This window comes from Lissotriton helveticus, chromosome 8 (assembly GCF_964261635.1).
Source record: "Lissotriton helveticus chromosome 8, aLisHel1.1, whole genome shotgun sequence".
Taxonomy (NCBI): domain Eukaryota; kingdom Metazoa; phylum Chordata; class Amphibia; order Caudata; family Salamandridae; genus Lissotriton; species Lissotriton helveticus.
The window spans coordinates 730,984,222-731,000,133 of record NC_136069.1 but is presented as its reverse complement, the minus strand read 5'-3'; the positions used below and the strand labels follow the sequence as shown (position 1 = coordinate 731,000,133).

The window sequence follows — 15,912 nt, the reverse complement described above, 5'->3', positions numbered from 1 at the left end:
ATGTTTTACCTGCTGAAGCAAAGAGGAACAAAATCCAAACTACTTTCAATGTTGGCGCAAAGAATCTGGAAGTGGCTAATAATCCACGGCATTTCGATCCAAGTGCAACATATACAAGGCATCCTCAACACACGGGCAGATGCCCTGAGTCGCACTCCGAATGTGACGCACGAATGGGAACTGCACGACACTCAGCTCCGCAGAGTGTTTCAAAGGTGGGGCACTCCCACATTAGACTTGTTCGCAACCAAAGACAATTCAAAGTGCGTCCAGTTTGCGTCCAGGTACCCTCAGCAAGATTCCAGGGGAAATGCATTCCACATGGATTGGACGGACACGTTTGCCTACGCGTTCCCTCCGTTTCCGCTGATACCACGAATACTTCGCAAAATGAGGGCGGAACCTTGTCAGGTCATACTGATAGCACCAGCCTGGCCGAGGCAGGCATGGTATCCAGAACTGCTACGGATGTCCATGGTCAACAAAATTCAGTTTCCGACATTCCAGAACCTCAATTCCATGAAAAACGGTCAGATTCTTCATCCGGACCTGCAATCGCTAAAATTGTCCGCATGGAACCTCATGAGCGGGAATTCCAGAACTTAAACATTCCTCAAGAATGCAGACGTATTCTATCTCAAGCCAGAGCTATGTCAACCAACAAGACATATGCAGCTAAATGGTCTCGTTTCTGTCACTGGTGTGACAGTCAAAACTTGCATCCGTTAACAGTACACCCTGAAGGTATTCTGCCTTACCTGTTGTCTCTATCTAAGGCAGGACTGTCGCATGCCTCGGTAAAGGTACACTTGGCAGCAATATCACGCTTCAGGAGACAGCCAAACGAGCCATCTCTCTGGTCTTCCAGGCTAATAAAGGAGTTCATTAAAGGACTTTTTAGAGTTTTCCCACCCATTCGGCGCCCACCAGTTCCATGGCATCTCAATACAGTCCTGTCGCAACTTATGAGGCCTCCTTTTGAGCCTATCCACAACACAGACTTACAGTTTCTTTCATGGAAGACAGCCCTGCTCCTAGCATTAACCTCAGCAAGGAGGGTTAGTGAAATTCAAGCCTTCTCAGTGGAAGAACCCTTTTTACAATTTCGCCAGGACAGGGTTATTTTAAGGACAAATCCTACCTTCATACCTAAAGTCCCTACGTCGTTTCATCTCAATGAGCCCATTATTCTGCCTACCTTTTTCAGCAATCCTTCATCTGATGCAGAAAGAGCATTGCACTCTTTAGACATTGCTAGATGTTTGAAGTTCTACATTGAACGTACAAAGACATTCCGCAAATCCAAACAATTATTTATTGCTTTTGAAGGCCAAAGGAGAGGCCTTCCTCTATCAAGACTGAGTATTGCAAGATGGATATCATCGGCTATTCTGAAATGTCATGAGAAAGCGGGAAAACCGCTCTCTTCTACGGTGAATGCACATTCCACAAGGAAGATGGCGACATCAATGGCCTTATTCGCAGGAGTGTCGCTGCCAGACATCTGCAGAGCAGCAACGTGGAAGAGTGTGCACTCTTTTACCAAGCACTACTGTCTGGACACTGCGTGGAAGGAGGACACGGCAGTGGGACAAGCTGTTTTGAAACGCCTGTTTCAATAAGGTACAATTTGATGACTTGCTAATTTGTCTATTCAATTCTTTTACCTTATACTTACATGTATTTTCATATATATACATATGTTTCTGCATACTTGGTATTATACGGATATGTATTATTCTAACATTGCTTTATTGCAGAGCTTCCTTCTGGGTTCTGTCCTGGAAACGCTGTAGACCTTTGTGAGCACTGCTTACTACTCTGATACAAGCATGTGAATCTATGAAAGATGTAATACTGGAGAAGGAATTAGTTACTTACCTGTACACTATAGTTCTCCAGTATTATCTTTCATAGATTCACATGCGCCCACCCGCCTCCCCGTTTCGCAGGCAGAACCTGTTTCTCGGTATTTATCCATGTCTCTCACTCGGGGACGGAAATCTGAGGCAGGAAGCTACTGCTGGGGAGTGTGAGGTCAGGGCAGCAATGCTGATTGGCTGACTGTTGGACCAAATAACGACATGGTCTGGTTACCAAATGCTATGGTCCCTATGGGATTTTCTATGCAGTTTTATCTTCTCTATGATACTGCTTTGGTCATTCTGTTACCGTGAGACTCCCACCATGACGACGGGGAAGATACAAGCATGTGAATCTATGAAAGATAATACTGGAGAACTATAGTGTACAGGTAAGTAACTAATTCCATTTGCACGTCAACATGATTTGGCCAGGGTGTTTTAAGCCCACAAACGTTGTCTTTTTGTTGTTGATTTGTTCGGCTTAAAATTACCCCCAACTGCAGAGCAAGCTAACAAGGAAATTTAATTGAGACAATTTTAGTTCTCTGATTTTCTATTTGGCTGTTCAAAAATGTTTACATGATCTGCTAACCTCGATAATTTTTTGATAGTGTGATAGAGGAGGGCCTTGAGGGCGTAAGGAGTTCTGCCAATCACTCTCCTCTCTCCTCAAAATACACAAAAGAAGTTTTTATTTTTCCAATAATCTTTATTTTTGATTTTTATGTTTATTTCTACTATAACTTTCCTCCATTATTGCAGCAGAGCAGAGGCATACATTTATTAAAGGAATGACCTAATCCTCCCACCCCCAAATGCACATGAATTTGTTAAGAAGAGAAGTGAGACTGTACATATTTGGACTTTTTACAAGACGGGTAACCAACTTCAGCAAGGTGTGATGATTTATCAACATGTGTGTGAGTGTATGTGCGCATGTGTAAATGTGTGACCATGCTGTTGTGTTATTTGTGTGTGTATATATCCCCCAGCCCACGTCTTGTAAATTGAAAAACAAAGCAGATTCAGGTTACGTCTTTAAAAAAATGCCAGTTTCTTTTGTTTTGTCGGTGTAATTGTGTTTTCTGTTCTGCCTTCGGTTGTATGGCGAAAGATGCATACAGGTAAAGAAGAAATAATCTGTGAACTGGGTGCGCTCTCGGACTCGTCCCCGTGGCGGGCTGTGAGTGCTGGGCTGGGCCTGGGTGGAGTGAAATCACGCGGACGCCTTCCCTGGCTGGCGCCCGAGCCCTGCCGGACCCTGAAGCCTGGCGTGGCGGAGGGATGCTGCTGCTCTAATCTGGGATCAAACTTAGGCAGGTGCGAACTGGCTTTGCCTGCCCCGTCCGCCTCATTCCCATCCAGAGTGCGATAAATCTATACTGGTGCGCACCGTGATTCTTTTGCAGGCAAACAAAAGAAGATCTGATGGCCAGGCATCTGAGTTCAATATTGGCTAGTGCTTCCAGCTAGTTGGGGGCCACCCCACACATGCTTTTTTTGCATGCTTGAAAGTTAAGGGCTCGTTTTGTTTTTGTTTATATGGCTTTCTTCTTAGAACAATTCATCCTTCGATTGTAGAAATGCTGAAGATATGCTCTGCCACCATGGGCATTTCTCTGCGTCCTTTGCATTGTTCACCACCCAGATACTTTCTTTGTTTACCTTCTCTGTGTATATTTGCACCACAATTGTCCATTTTTCTCGGGCACTGCACCACTGGGACCCCCGCCCCTCCCTGGCACACCCCGGCTGCAGAGCGGGGTCTGCTGCGCCTTTCTTTCCTGATCTGTTATTATATTTTCACTTTAGTTCACCAGCAGCAACGCAGATGTTAAATATTTACTGTCTGAACCCAATGTAACGGTATCACCTGCACTTCTCAGGAGCAAGCAGGCACTCTAAATAGTGAGTACATGCAATGCTATAGTTCAGTTTAAAGCACTGGGTGGGTGAATAAATGATTTACAAAATCATCCAACCTAGGAAACACGTTCACAAGAATAAATTAATGTCCTTCGATATGTTTATCCTGCAGGCGTTCTTTGGTGAACACCTTTGAAAGCATTAGCAAACCGCTTTAATAATATACGATATTTAGCTGCAAAGATCCCCCTGCTGGTGGTCTTCAACTCATCAGTAATTACTTAGGGTTCGTTGATCTTTCCATAAACAAGCTTTAAAAATGCAATAGGTCTCGCCTTTCATTTAGTTAAAGCCATTTGCTTTGCTATACAATACCATTAGCAAAGCAAATGGCTTTAACTTAATAAAAGGCGAGACCTATTGCATTTTCAATGCTTGTTTAATTTTAGACTTGGCCATCTCAAAAGGTATATCGTTCTTCATCTGCACAAAACATTTGCACGATGTTTGCAAAATTCCTCTTCTTTGGTGAATCCATTTAATTTGTGAAACTCCCTTTTTAGGACCAAAGTACAAAAACGCACGTCAGTCTCCACGTCAACCTAACATATGGTGATCTTGGGCAATTTACAGTTTATAGCCCATTCCCTGTCATTCGTAGGATAAGGTCTTTTCACAATAGAAAGAGCCAGCCACATTGTAACACAATTTTAACAATGATTGGTTTTCACTTTGATGTGTGAAGCATATGCTTTATTTATGACATCTGTGGCAAATCGTTTTGGGGAGTTAGATAGGTTTAAAGGCACTTTTTATGAAAACTTTTGGGTTACTTTTAGCTACACAATAATTATGTATTCCATCTACAACTATTCCCTTTTCAGAACTCACATATCTGGATATAAACTATTTCCTCATTTGTCCTTGCAGGCACAAGAGTCATAATTTGAATGGTGTAGCCCAGAAGCTCTTGGAAACCCACTGAACACAGATTATTGCTATATTTTATTACTAAACAAGCAGTCACAAGTGCAATTACTTTAGCAAAGCCAATACGTCTCACATAGGTAAGACCTATTGGCCTCTACCAGTTCTTGTTAGCCTTAGCTTCTCAAAGGCAAAGCTTGGACTAATGCTTTCAAAACACACATGTATACTTTACATGCACATAAGTGTTTTTTGCATTTCCCAATAGCTATTCTATATAACGTAGCACTCACAGTAATACAACATATGTGCCTAAAGAACAAACTAATAGAGGTGCAGTTGCAACATTTACCAGTTACTTTGGCCACTTTGTAAAAAAAAATTGTCTGCATAGAATTTACCACATGTAATGGGAGAACAGAAGTTCGTAAGGCAAATATTAACGCATGCACATGTGAGGCTTATTCAAGTGAGCCACAAAACTCTGTAAACAAGTTGCAATTGTATGTTTCTTCTGTACAGTAACCTACTACTTATTGAGTATGGCAAGAATTCACCCAACAACCTGCGAACCAGGGCATGTGTGGCTTGTTCACACACTAATAGGCACTTGGGCCTGGGATGTTTATATGCATACACAAATACACACACATACATATGGCTATCTACAAATTCCTTTCAGATGTATACCCAGGGTAAAATTGCATAGCAACAGGAGTGTTTTTTCTGCTCCTAACATGGGTTTGGAAGGTGTTTAGTGCGAGGACTATTTTCTTGAATTGTAGTACGTGTATGTGCTATACTGCTTCTGTGGGACTCCATAGGCCCCTGAGTTTTTTTTATTATTGATGTATGCTCCACATCCTGTGTGGAATGCAACCCTTGGTATGGTCGTAGCGGTAGATAGCTATTTGCCGAGTACAAATCTGCACTGTTTGCATATATATTAGACTGGTTCCTGAGCCAGCATAAGTATCAGTGGAGGCGTCCAACACACTGGTCTCTTGTAGGTCCAAACATAAACTGTCATCCTATTGTGGGGGTAATTCACCCCCCTCATTGCCGAAAGCTGGTTGACTTTTGTCAGCATGTGATCCAAAAAGTTGTTTGAGTGCTGGAGTGCAGCTCCTAAGTGAAGGCAATATTTTGGCAGTTGGAATGAACTGGGGCTGGGTGTGTCGGGCCTGTTTTAGGATGCATCATCAGTCGAGATAAAGTCAAACTAGGCAATAGGAACAGCGTCCTCTTTTGGTGCTGTTTTGACCAGCGTCGTGGAGAGAACAAGTGTTTTCTTGTGCTGGGTTCGAAGTCTGTTCGAAAGCGAGAGCCGAACATGAAATGGGCATAGACGGTGTAGAGGACTGATCCGGTGCTGGTGACCCGAGTGGAGGCCTCCGCGGATCCATGGGACCTGAATGCCCACCAGAGGGAACTAAAAGACTGCCAATGATTCACAATATGGCTTCTCTAAAAGCCTCATTCTGTTGAGACATGGCCGTTTGCCCCATAAATTCAGGGTGCATCGGGATCAGCAGCAGAATCAACTCATTGGCGAGGTACTGGGAGGCATATTGACATCCTCATGACTCACAAGCTTGGGACAAGTCAAGCTTGGCCTTTTTGTACTTCTTCTTTGCCTTACTCAGACTCTTGTACCACAACAATGACCTGTCGCGGAACAGGTCCATGCCATCTACTTCAAGTGGAAACAAGACTTATGCAACTTCTTGCTGTGCTGGGCAACATCCAGCTTGCTTTGCGTTCCTGGATCTCCTTCAGATATAATGGCACAGTTCTTGCATGAGTTGAATCGTAGCCCTAACCCAAACACAAGGAACTCACTCGAGGGCTCTGTCAGACATCTGTTTATAACAGTCCCTACAAGGTTTAAATCCTGTTGTTTTAGGATGGGACATATTCCCTTGTGCACTGGAAAATAAGAATTTTGAGAAAAACAGGTCAACAGATGAGAAAGAAAAGTTAGGGGATAGCTCTGGATGCACATACGAAAGTGCAGAAAGAAAGGATCTGGTAAAAGCCCGCCAAGAATAATAGGTCATTTTAATGAAAGGAGCCATCAAGAGGGTGCCGGGAACGGAAATAGGGACTGAATGATTATATCCCCTATTTTCTAGTGACCAAAAAGTATGGAGACCTTTGTCTTATTTTAGATCTTAGACCTCTCAATTCGAGATGCTCACGCTGGCCCAGGTTCTTCCTACCATGGATCAAGGAGACTGAATGGTAGAGTTGGGCTTGCAGGAAACCGATTTCTATGTTCCTTCCTGCTCAGCCACAGGTGCTACTTGCAGCTTAGGGTAGGCCAGGAGCATTTTCAGTTTATTGCCCTCCCCTTCAGCCTTACCAGTGCCCCTTGGGTGTCCACAAAAGTGAAGGTAGGGGTCACAGCTTATTTTCAGAGGTCAGGCATACCAGTCTTCACCTACTTCAAACGTTGAATGGCGGGCGTGCCACATTCAGTCGTAGACCACCGCCAGACGATGGCGAACTTTCCAACATCATTGGGGTTCCATCAATCAATCAATCAATCATATCATTTGTAAAGCGCACTACTCACCCGTGAGGGTCTCAAGCCGCTGGGGTGGGGAATGCTGCTACTGCTCGAAAAGCCAGGTCTTGAGGAGTTTTCTGAAGGTCAGCAGGTCTTGGGTCTGCCGTAGGTGGATGGGGAGGGTGTTCCAGGTCTTGGCGGCGAGGTGGCAGAACGATCTGCCGCCTGAGATTGCTCTTCGGAAGCGGGGGACTGTAGCGAGGGCGAGGTCGGCGGAGCGGAGCTGGCGGGTGGGGGTGTAGAAGCTGAGTCGTCTGTTGAGGTACGTTGGTCCGGTGTTGTGGAGTGCCTTCTGTGCGTGGGTGAGGAGCTTGAATGTCATCCTCTTGTTGACCGGGAGCCAGTGCAGGTCTCTCAGGTGGGCTGTGATGTGGCTGCGGCGAGGAATGTCGAGGATCAGGCATGCAGAGGCGTTCTGGATGCGTTGGAGCCGTCTCAGGAGTTTGGCCGAGGCTCTTACGTAGAGGGCGTTTCCATAGTCCAACCTGCTGCTGTCAAGGGCCTGGGTGACTGTTCTTCTCGTTTCAGTGGGGATCCACTTGTAGATCCTACGGTGCATGCGGAGGATGTTGAAGCAGGAGTAGGAGACGGCGTTGACCTGTTTAGTCATGGAGAGGGTGGAGTCGAGGATGACCCCTAGGTTGCGTGTGTGGTCGGTGGGTGTTGGAGCGGTTCCCAGTGCGGTCGGCCACCAGGAGTCGTCCCAGGCCGAAGGTTTGGATCCGAGGATGAGGACCTCCGTCTTGTCCGAGTTCAGCTTCAGTTGGCTGTTCCTCATCCATTCAGCAACGGCCTTCATTCCTTCGTAAAAGTTGGTTTTAGCGGTGTAGGGGTCCTTGGCAAGGGAGAGTATCAGCTGGGTGTCATCGGCATAGGAGAGGATGTTGAGGTCGTGCCATGTGTTGAATTCACACTGGACTCTTTCTCGGAAGCTCATGTTCATCCCAGCCATCATGGGTACTGTGTACTTTCTAACCTTCCTTCCAGATCAATGATTCTAGGAAATCAGTGTTTCAGTCTTGGTCCTGGGGCTCAGTGAGAGTGTCTCTGAGGCTTCTTGGTCCGCTTGAATTCATGCATCCTGCTTGTTGACCATGCCAGATAGCATATGCAGGCACTGCAGTGGGATACGAAGTCTCAGTATGCCCAGCACCAAGAGAGCTTGCCACATTCTATATAGTTTTTGGAGGGGAGAGAGAGAGAGGTCTGCAGCAGTGGCTACCCGACTGCAATTGGACCTGCAGCTGATTCCCCTCCATGCCCCACCCAGGCTGGGGGAATCTTTTGGGAGAGGTGGGTATCGGAGGACTCTGGTATCCAGTGGAAAACCAAATTCATATATCCATATCAAACTCCTACCAACAATGAAAGGGAGTCGAGTTCAGGGACAACACATCCGCCATGTGGTAATAGAACATGCAGGGCCCGGGTCCTGTGCCAGGAAGTCCTGAGTCTCTGGAACTAGCGGAATTGTCAGGGCATTTCCCTGGTTGTGCACCATTGGCGGGGTCTTAAGATGCCTTAATGAACAAATTCAGTTGGTGATGCCTAGCAGCTCATGACTGCCAGTTACACCCAGAGGACGACACAGGGCGTTTTCCAGCAGTGGTGAGAACCCTGGCTCAATATTTTTGTCCCTGCTAAGAACATGCAATTCTAGCACTTTTGCGAGCTGGAGTTCGAAGAAGGCTATCTCTTGGAGACTCATTTCAGCAATAGTGGAGTGCAGGGCTCTGGTATGCCTTCCACTTCTGCCTGTTCTGTTTCCAGTAGTGAAGATCAAGAATGACCTGGCACAGCTTATATTGTTGGCTCCAGATTGGGCCAGGAGTCTGTGTGTGGTATCCACAACTTTTGAGCTTGAGCATCTGTTCTCCAATCCGGCTACTGCTTCAGAAGGATCTTCTGTCAGAACAGCAGGTCAAGGTCTTGCACTGGTGCCTGCACAATCTTATCCTTCCTGTGTGAAGATTGAGCAGTGGCAGTTGACTTCAATTGATCTCCATCTCGAAGTAGTGGATCTCATCCATGTAGGCGGGTGCTGGGACACATTTAGGCTTGGTGTGGCACCCATAATATGTACCCGTTGCAAGTCAAACAGTTGTATCTATTGTTGTTCACTTTGTCTTGGCCCAGTAGGTTCTTACAGTGGGCACTGTTAAAGGTAATTCGTTGGCTCTTTGTGCGTTTGGAGGACCAGCCCTCTTTCTTTAGATCACCTTTCTGGTAGAGTCTTCTAACCGCAAATTCCTTACAGTATAGTATTTCCCAGGTGTCAGACTGGATCTGGAAAATCATGAGCAGTATTTCTGCACATTGGTAGGTGGCTCTTATGGCTCAGTCGATGTTGTTTGCGCCGAATGTGATGTGTGCAGTGCCTATATAGGCACCTACTCCAGCACATTGACATCAGTTTCTTTCTTTCTGTGCCAACCCAAACGTGGTTACATTTGAGGAAAGAGGTAAAATAAGATTAAGGATACCTTGTGATTATTAGTCGTTTCACTGGGGAACATCATTGTATTAATCATTGTACTAAACAGTATGCAAGGTTGTAAACTGTGTGCTTTTTATGTCACTTTAGCTTTATTATGGTAACAAAATTGAATTTTACCTGTGAGCTATATTGTAATACATATGTGAAATGTAGAATAGTAATGGGTAATAGTGAATATTTGAGATATTGTGCACAGAGTGGATCTGAGTGAGGTCTAATGGACAAGAGCGAAGCACAAATTGTCTATGATCAGAATCCGGAGGTGAAAAACTTCCCCTTTATTCACTTTTTACCCCCTCATAATTTTGTCAGGTATGGCCCCCAAAATCATCAGCCTCTGCTTTCAACTGCTACACGGGTAGAGCAGTAATGTGAATAGCCATCCATAACATGGCCTCTCATCTATGAACCCCTTGACTCAAAGAAAGAAAAAAAAAATCCTCCTGCTACCACACCATCCTCTGTTGATGCTGCCCCCCTACCCTCTTGAGACTGCGTATTATAGGGCCTAATTTATTTTGTATGGCTTTACATATACTGATTCGTATTAGATGTGAGGTTCAAACCAGCATTATGAACATTTACCCTAACATGGGCAGTACTATTACATTTGTATGCATATTTTATAAAGGCACTTAGATTTACAGAAAGTGCTGTGATAACTTTAATTGTTCTTACATTATTTTTTTCTTAGGAGCCTTGTTGATACAGTATATGCCTTAAAAGATGAAGTGCAGGAGTTGAAGCAGGTATGCATCTTATCAAGCAACCTAAATATGTCTTATACTTTATTTCCCTTGCCTTTTATGACATTTGTTGTGGCTTAGCGATTTTAGCAGTAATTGGATACATTGTCGCATATGAAACTCTTTTTTGCATATGTCTGGTTATGTTCTCATTTTGTAGGGCGGGTTTTTTGTGCAGGCTTTTGGAGAAATTCGGCAATATTAACATCGGTGTTGCCAAATAGTGGTTGATTAACTCACATTTTCAGGGTACAAGTATACTTCATAAAAGTATTTGATTTGCAGGTTATATTTTCTGGTTTTAACCTCCAAGTGCTTCCAGTACAATGGGAAGGAGGTATTGCTCCACAGATCAGGGATTTCTTCCGTTTAAACTTGTTATGCATTCTTTGTTCAGAACATAGCAATACATATGACAATTTTTCCAAGGTTTGTCAATGTCTAGAAGACCTTGTGTGAGTTCATAAAATTTTGAATTATGGAAATATTGTAAACCTTTTGTGTAGTAATGAAACGTTCTATATCAACACCTTCCTGCAGATTCCTTACCTTATGTGTTATTTCTCAGGCTGCAGACTCATCTGGAAAACTTCTCCCCTTCAATCTTTCTCCAGTACAGTCCGGTGCTGCCAGATGGTTTCAGCTGTGTCTCTAGTATGACACCCAGGTGTTTTTGAACCGGCTTACGTAATGGCATCACTTGCTATTTTTCTGCACTTCATTGAGATGGTGTGTCTTGTTCTCTGAAAATCCAGATACTGGAATGATGAGAACAGAAACTTCTAACCCCTGTGCAGGTTGACACCTTACATTTTGCTATGCTGAATCTCTTTAGGACAGCTACAGTTGCTTCTGCGTCACCCCCACAAGGGGTGGTGGACATGATCTGGCAGTTTTGGCAATTCGGACAGCTCCCAAAAACGCTGCGCCTCCATAAGCTGTGGCCCTGGTGCCCAAGAAAACAAAACCTGCCAAGGCACGCGAGTCATTCTTTAATCAGAGCCTCCTTTGGCGCCAGCACAGATTCCATCCATTAGGTAGTCTACACACTGCCCTCAAGCCATCATTGTTGGAGGAAATTATTTCAATGATGTATCCGTGGCAGAACAACTTCCTAGGGCTCAGAGTTTCACACGGAAGGCAGAATTGTTAGGCTTTTACTTAGAGGCTCTTGCAATGCATGATCAGAATTTGGGCTGCACAGAGTGTCCTGTTTTGGAGGTCTTGTGGAAAAGTACAAACTGGGGGGCACTACCAACCAGAATATAAGATCCTTAATTATTGCCCGGCGATGTCGCCTCTTGAACCCACAAAGAAGTTAAACTATTGAAGAGGCAGGCGCTGGAGACTGGAAGGCAGGAAACAAGGTTTTTATTCGCTCCGGAGGAGAACACAACGAAAACGGACAGAAGGTATCGTTCTGAGGTGCTCTAACTGCATCCCTGAGGCCTGGCCTCTTATACACAAGTTTATCTCTTTATTACATGTAACGCATTCTCGTTGATACTTTGATGTACGGAAAGACATCCTCAGAATCCCCCCTTCCCAGCCCGTTCCCATGCAAGGCTACAGTGGAAGTCCCCGCCCCGTTCACAACAGGTGATGATCATCGCGCAGCTGGGTATTCCGCCGATTCACGGAGTGTGCGGGTTTCGATCGGATCTCGTGGGATGGGGGGGGGGCTTTGATCATCTCGGGGGTCCTTTGAGGAGGGAAGCTTCCTATTGTATGGGGAGGGGCAAGAGATTGGTATCGGCAGAGCTAGGTGTCGGCCTGGGAACGGGGAAGACAAACGGGCACACGGGGAAAAGGGGTTTGCATCAAAAGGGCCGGAGGTCATGACGGGGAAGCAGGGAGGTGTCGCGCTGGGAACAGGATGAGGGCCTGGGGCAGAGCAGCGCCGAAGAGGGGTTTATGACTCAAGGCAGGTGCAAGCAGGGGGGGGGTTGCCAGCGAAGTTAGGAGAGAGAGAGAGAGACGCGCTGGCTCTCGGCGAGAGCAGGGAAGCCATGGTGTCCAAAATGGCGGCTGTTTTACGCGCACAAAAGGTTTAAGGAGAGCAAGAGGGCGCCGATAATGTTGACGGTTTTCAGCCTAACTTTTAACAGTCCTCCCTTTTCAACATATCTAGCCAACTTGCTTACTCAATGTCAATTTTCATCAAATTCCTAACTTCGGTATCATATAATGCCCTCATATGTTCGCTTCCAATGTCCACAGTTTTGGAAAAAATACAACTCGCACATAAAGAACACATAGGTGGCAAACATTGAATTCCTAAGCATAGGCCACATATTACAACTACGGGAATCAGGATAATGGTGAGCAGTCTCCAGCCCCAGCTTTTGACGGTGTCCCAGAACCAACCACCAAGCGACCATTCTTCTTGCTCTTGGTGAACTTCCGAAGAGAGTCTGTGAAGATGTTCGATGGCTTTGTACACTGAGGGTGAGTTGTCCGGTATGTATGTACAACAGCTGGCCCCAATAATGCGGCATGCTCCTCCACGGTCCGCCAGAACCACATCTAGAACGAGGCGGTTCTGAAGAGCCACCAAACGGACCGCTTGGAGCTCGGCAGTGTTGTTGGCAAAGATGCCCGCTGTGATGTTCATGGTTGTCTCGACTGCCTGAGTCAAATGTCGGATGGCACGGCTGTTTGGCATCGGGCCCCAGAGGGGGACGAGTCCTTTCATAGCATCGAGGAACTGTGCCCCTGTTGAGTCGGCTTGCTCAACGTCTTTGGCTCGTTTTTGTCTGTGGTGATTCGCTGGGGCCACATAAGTTGGAGGAAGGACGAAGGAGATGTAGCAAGTGCCCCCCCAGCCTTTGGGGAGCCAGGTGTAGGCCTTCGTGCCACAGATGAAATACATGTTTGGGGATGACACAAAGGAAGGTGGATCCGTGGAGTCCAAAGTTCTGGTAAAGCGGCAAGCGCTGTGACCCACCAGCTGTGTCCCAAGTCCTTCTACAAACATGTGGCCGGTGACGTTGATGACCGTCAGGGCCACAGTCAGAGTGGCAGCCGTTCGTTTCCGCAGATAGGAGAAGGTGGGTCTGGTTGGATTGTTGAACACCTGCATTTCGATTCGTTCTTTGGCCGGAATGTCCATTTGGATTGAGTCGCTGGGGGTCAGCGGGCAGAAGTGTGTCTTTGTCTTGTTTCGCCCGGCCCCGTGAGAAGAATGTGCTGCAGCTCTGCTGGAGGTGGCATTTCCCGTATAGCTCTCTTGCAGGAGGATCAGCCAGGCAAGGCAGGAGCCGTGGACGGAGAAGGGTGAAGGGATGAATGGTATTGAATGTCCAGTGGCATGGGGTAGCAACCCACAGATCCAGCAGTTGGTGGCGTTGGTGGCAAGATTGTGCTGGTGAAGTAGCTGCACGAAAGAGTTGTTCCAAAACTCCTTTCGCCTCTCTCTTAGTTGAGGAGAGAGCGAAATTAGATAATGTTCCTTCATGGTGGTAGGCTGAGCAGTGGTTAGGAATGTTTCGTGAGCAGGTGCGTGTTCTTCCATAATCCAGAGCGTAGTCATGAGGAGAAAACAGAGGAGGATTACGATGAAGAGTGCAATTGTCTTTGAGCTATGGAGTCTGTCTGTTCTCGGATTTCTGTAGTGGGTATTTCCTGTTGTCTCAGTCGGCTTCTTGTTTGGCGCTTCCATCATCTTCTTATCTGGCGCTTCCATCATCTTCGTCTTCAAGGTGCTCGGTAGTGGGCAGGACCACAGACTTAGTTTCAGCCTCTCTCCAGGTAACCCTTGGTAGTTTGGGTCACCGTTCTGAGATCCTTTAACCTAGTCCGTGGCCTACTTAGCCGAAGCTCCCTCCTTTCGACGCAGGAAATACCCTTCTCGAGATGGCACAGTGGGGTCAGGATGTTTTGAAAGTTCAAGTGTCTCTGTATCAGGGTAGCAGTTCAACGATGGTCGGTCCTGGTTCAGGAGCTCTTCTTGGGTGTTGACGGTGTCTGTCGTGGCCAGGGCTGGAGAGACCTTTTTGCAGTGATGAGCGTGCAGCCAGTGTTTCTTCCCCTCCACTCGAAGTGCGGTCCGAGTGGTGATCAGCACTTGCCAGGGGCCCGTCCACCGGGGTTACAAACTCTTTGATCGCTGAAAGTTTCGGATCAGCACGAAGTCCCCCGGCTGGATGGCGTGACCCGGACCCCTGGAAGCATCGGGGATGGCCTGCTGCACCTGCTGATGAAGGACAGACAAAGTTTCAGTCAATTTGTACAGATAATCAGACATTAGGACATCCGGAACGTCATGAATGGAAGTTGGTTTCGGGGCAGACCAGACACTCATGGGTCGGCCGAAGACAACTTCATAAGGGGTTAAGTGATGTCGGGTGGGAGTGGAGCGCATCGATAGCAATGCCAGTGGGAGGGCGTCTGGCCATTTCAGGCCCGTCGTAGCCACTATTTTGGCCAGTTTAAGCTTTAGAATGGCATTGTGTCGTTCGACAAGCCCAGCAGATTGGGGGTGGAAGACTGCGTGGAATTTCTGTTTAATACCCAGCCCATTTAGGATGAGCTGGATAACGTTGGCTACAAAGTGGGGGCCATTATCACTCCATAAAACACGACAGAGGCCATAACGGGGGAAAAACTCTTTTAACAGGACCTTCGCAGTGGCCATAGCGGTGTTGTCACGGGTTGGATATGCTTCCACCCATTTGCTAAATGCGCACACCACGACAAGTACATATTTCAGGCCTTGGCATCTGTCTAGTTGGATGTAGTCCATCTGCAGGACTTCAAATGGATGGTTTGGGACCCCAAATCCCCCCCGGGGTACTACAGTTCCCTTCCCGGGGTTGTGTTGCAGGCATATTAAGCATTGTTGGACCAGGCGTTTGGCGGAATCTGGGATCTTGTCATTGTGCCAAACCCTGGAGACAAGTTCGATCATGGGGGCTGATCCTATGTGGGCAGGGGAGTGTGCCATGGTTAATATGGGAATCAAGTATGAATCAGGTAGCAACCATCTGTTCGTGTCTTTTGTCCGCCAGCAGCCTTCATCGTCTTTCAATCCCACCCGTGCCCATTCATTCAATTCGTGTTGTGTGCTAGCTGTTTGTATGTCTCTAATTGTGTCCTTGGCGTCAGTCCAGTTTTCTGCTTGTGACCTGGTCACGTACATATGTGTTGTCGTTCTATTTTCAGCTGTCGTTCGGGCGGTGATGTCGGCTAGTGCATTTCCCTGTCCAATAATGTCTGTCACCTTCTTGTGTGCCTGGCATTTGATAACGGCAAGTTTGTTGGGGAGGAGGACAGCTTCGATTAAGGCGGAGACTAAATCCCCGTGCAAAATGGGTGTGCCGTGTGAGGTCAAGTATCCTCTCTCCCTCCAGAGGAGCCCAAAATGGTGAACCACCCCGAAGGCATACTGGCTGTCGGTGTAAATGTTCGCTGTGGTTCCTGTTGCCAGGATGCAGGCTC

At 46.6% G+C, this 15,912-nt stretch overlaps 1 protein-coding gene across 4 annotated transcripts in view; it reads left to right on the top strand.

The window, feature by feature from the left end:
- Positions 1–15,912, top strand: part of ARHGEF7 (Rho guanine nucleotide exchange factor 7) — a 951,496-nt gene that overhangs the window by 877,010 nt on the left and 58,574 nt on the right. For all 4 annotated transcript variants that reach the window (XM_078657529.1, XM_078657531.1, XM_078657528.1 and 1 more), the window contains one exon: positions 10,422–10,476. In XM_078657529.1, the coding sequence (XP_078513655.1) occupies positions 10,422–10,476 (55 nt within the window). The remainder of the gene's footprint in view (positions 1–10,421; positions 10,477–15,912) is intronic.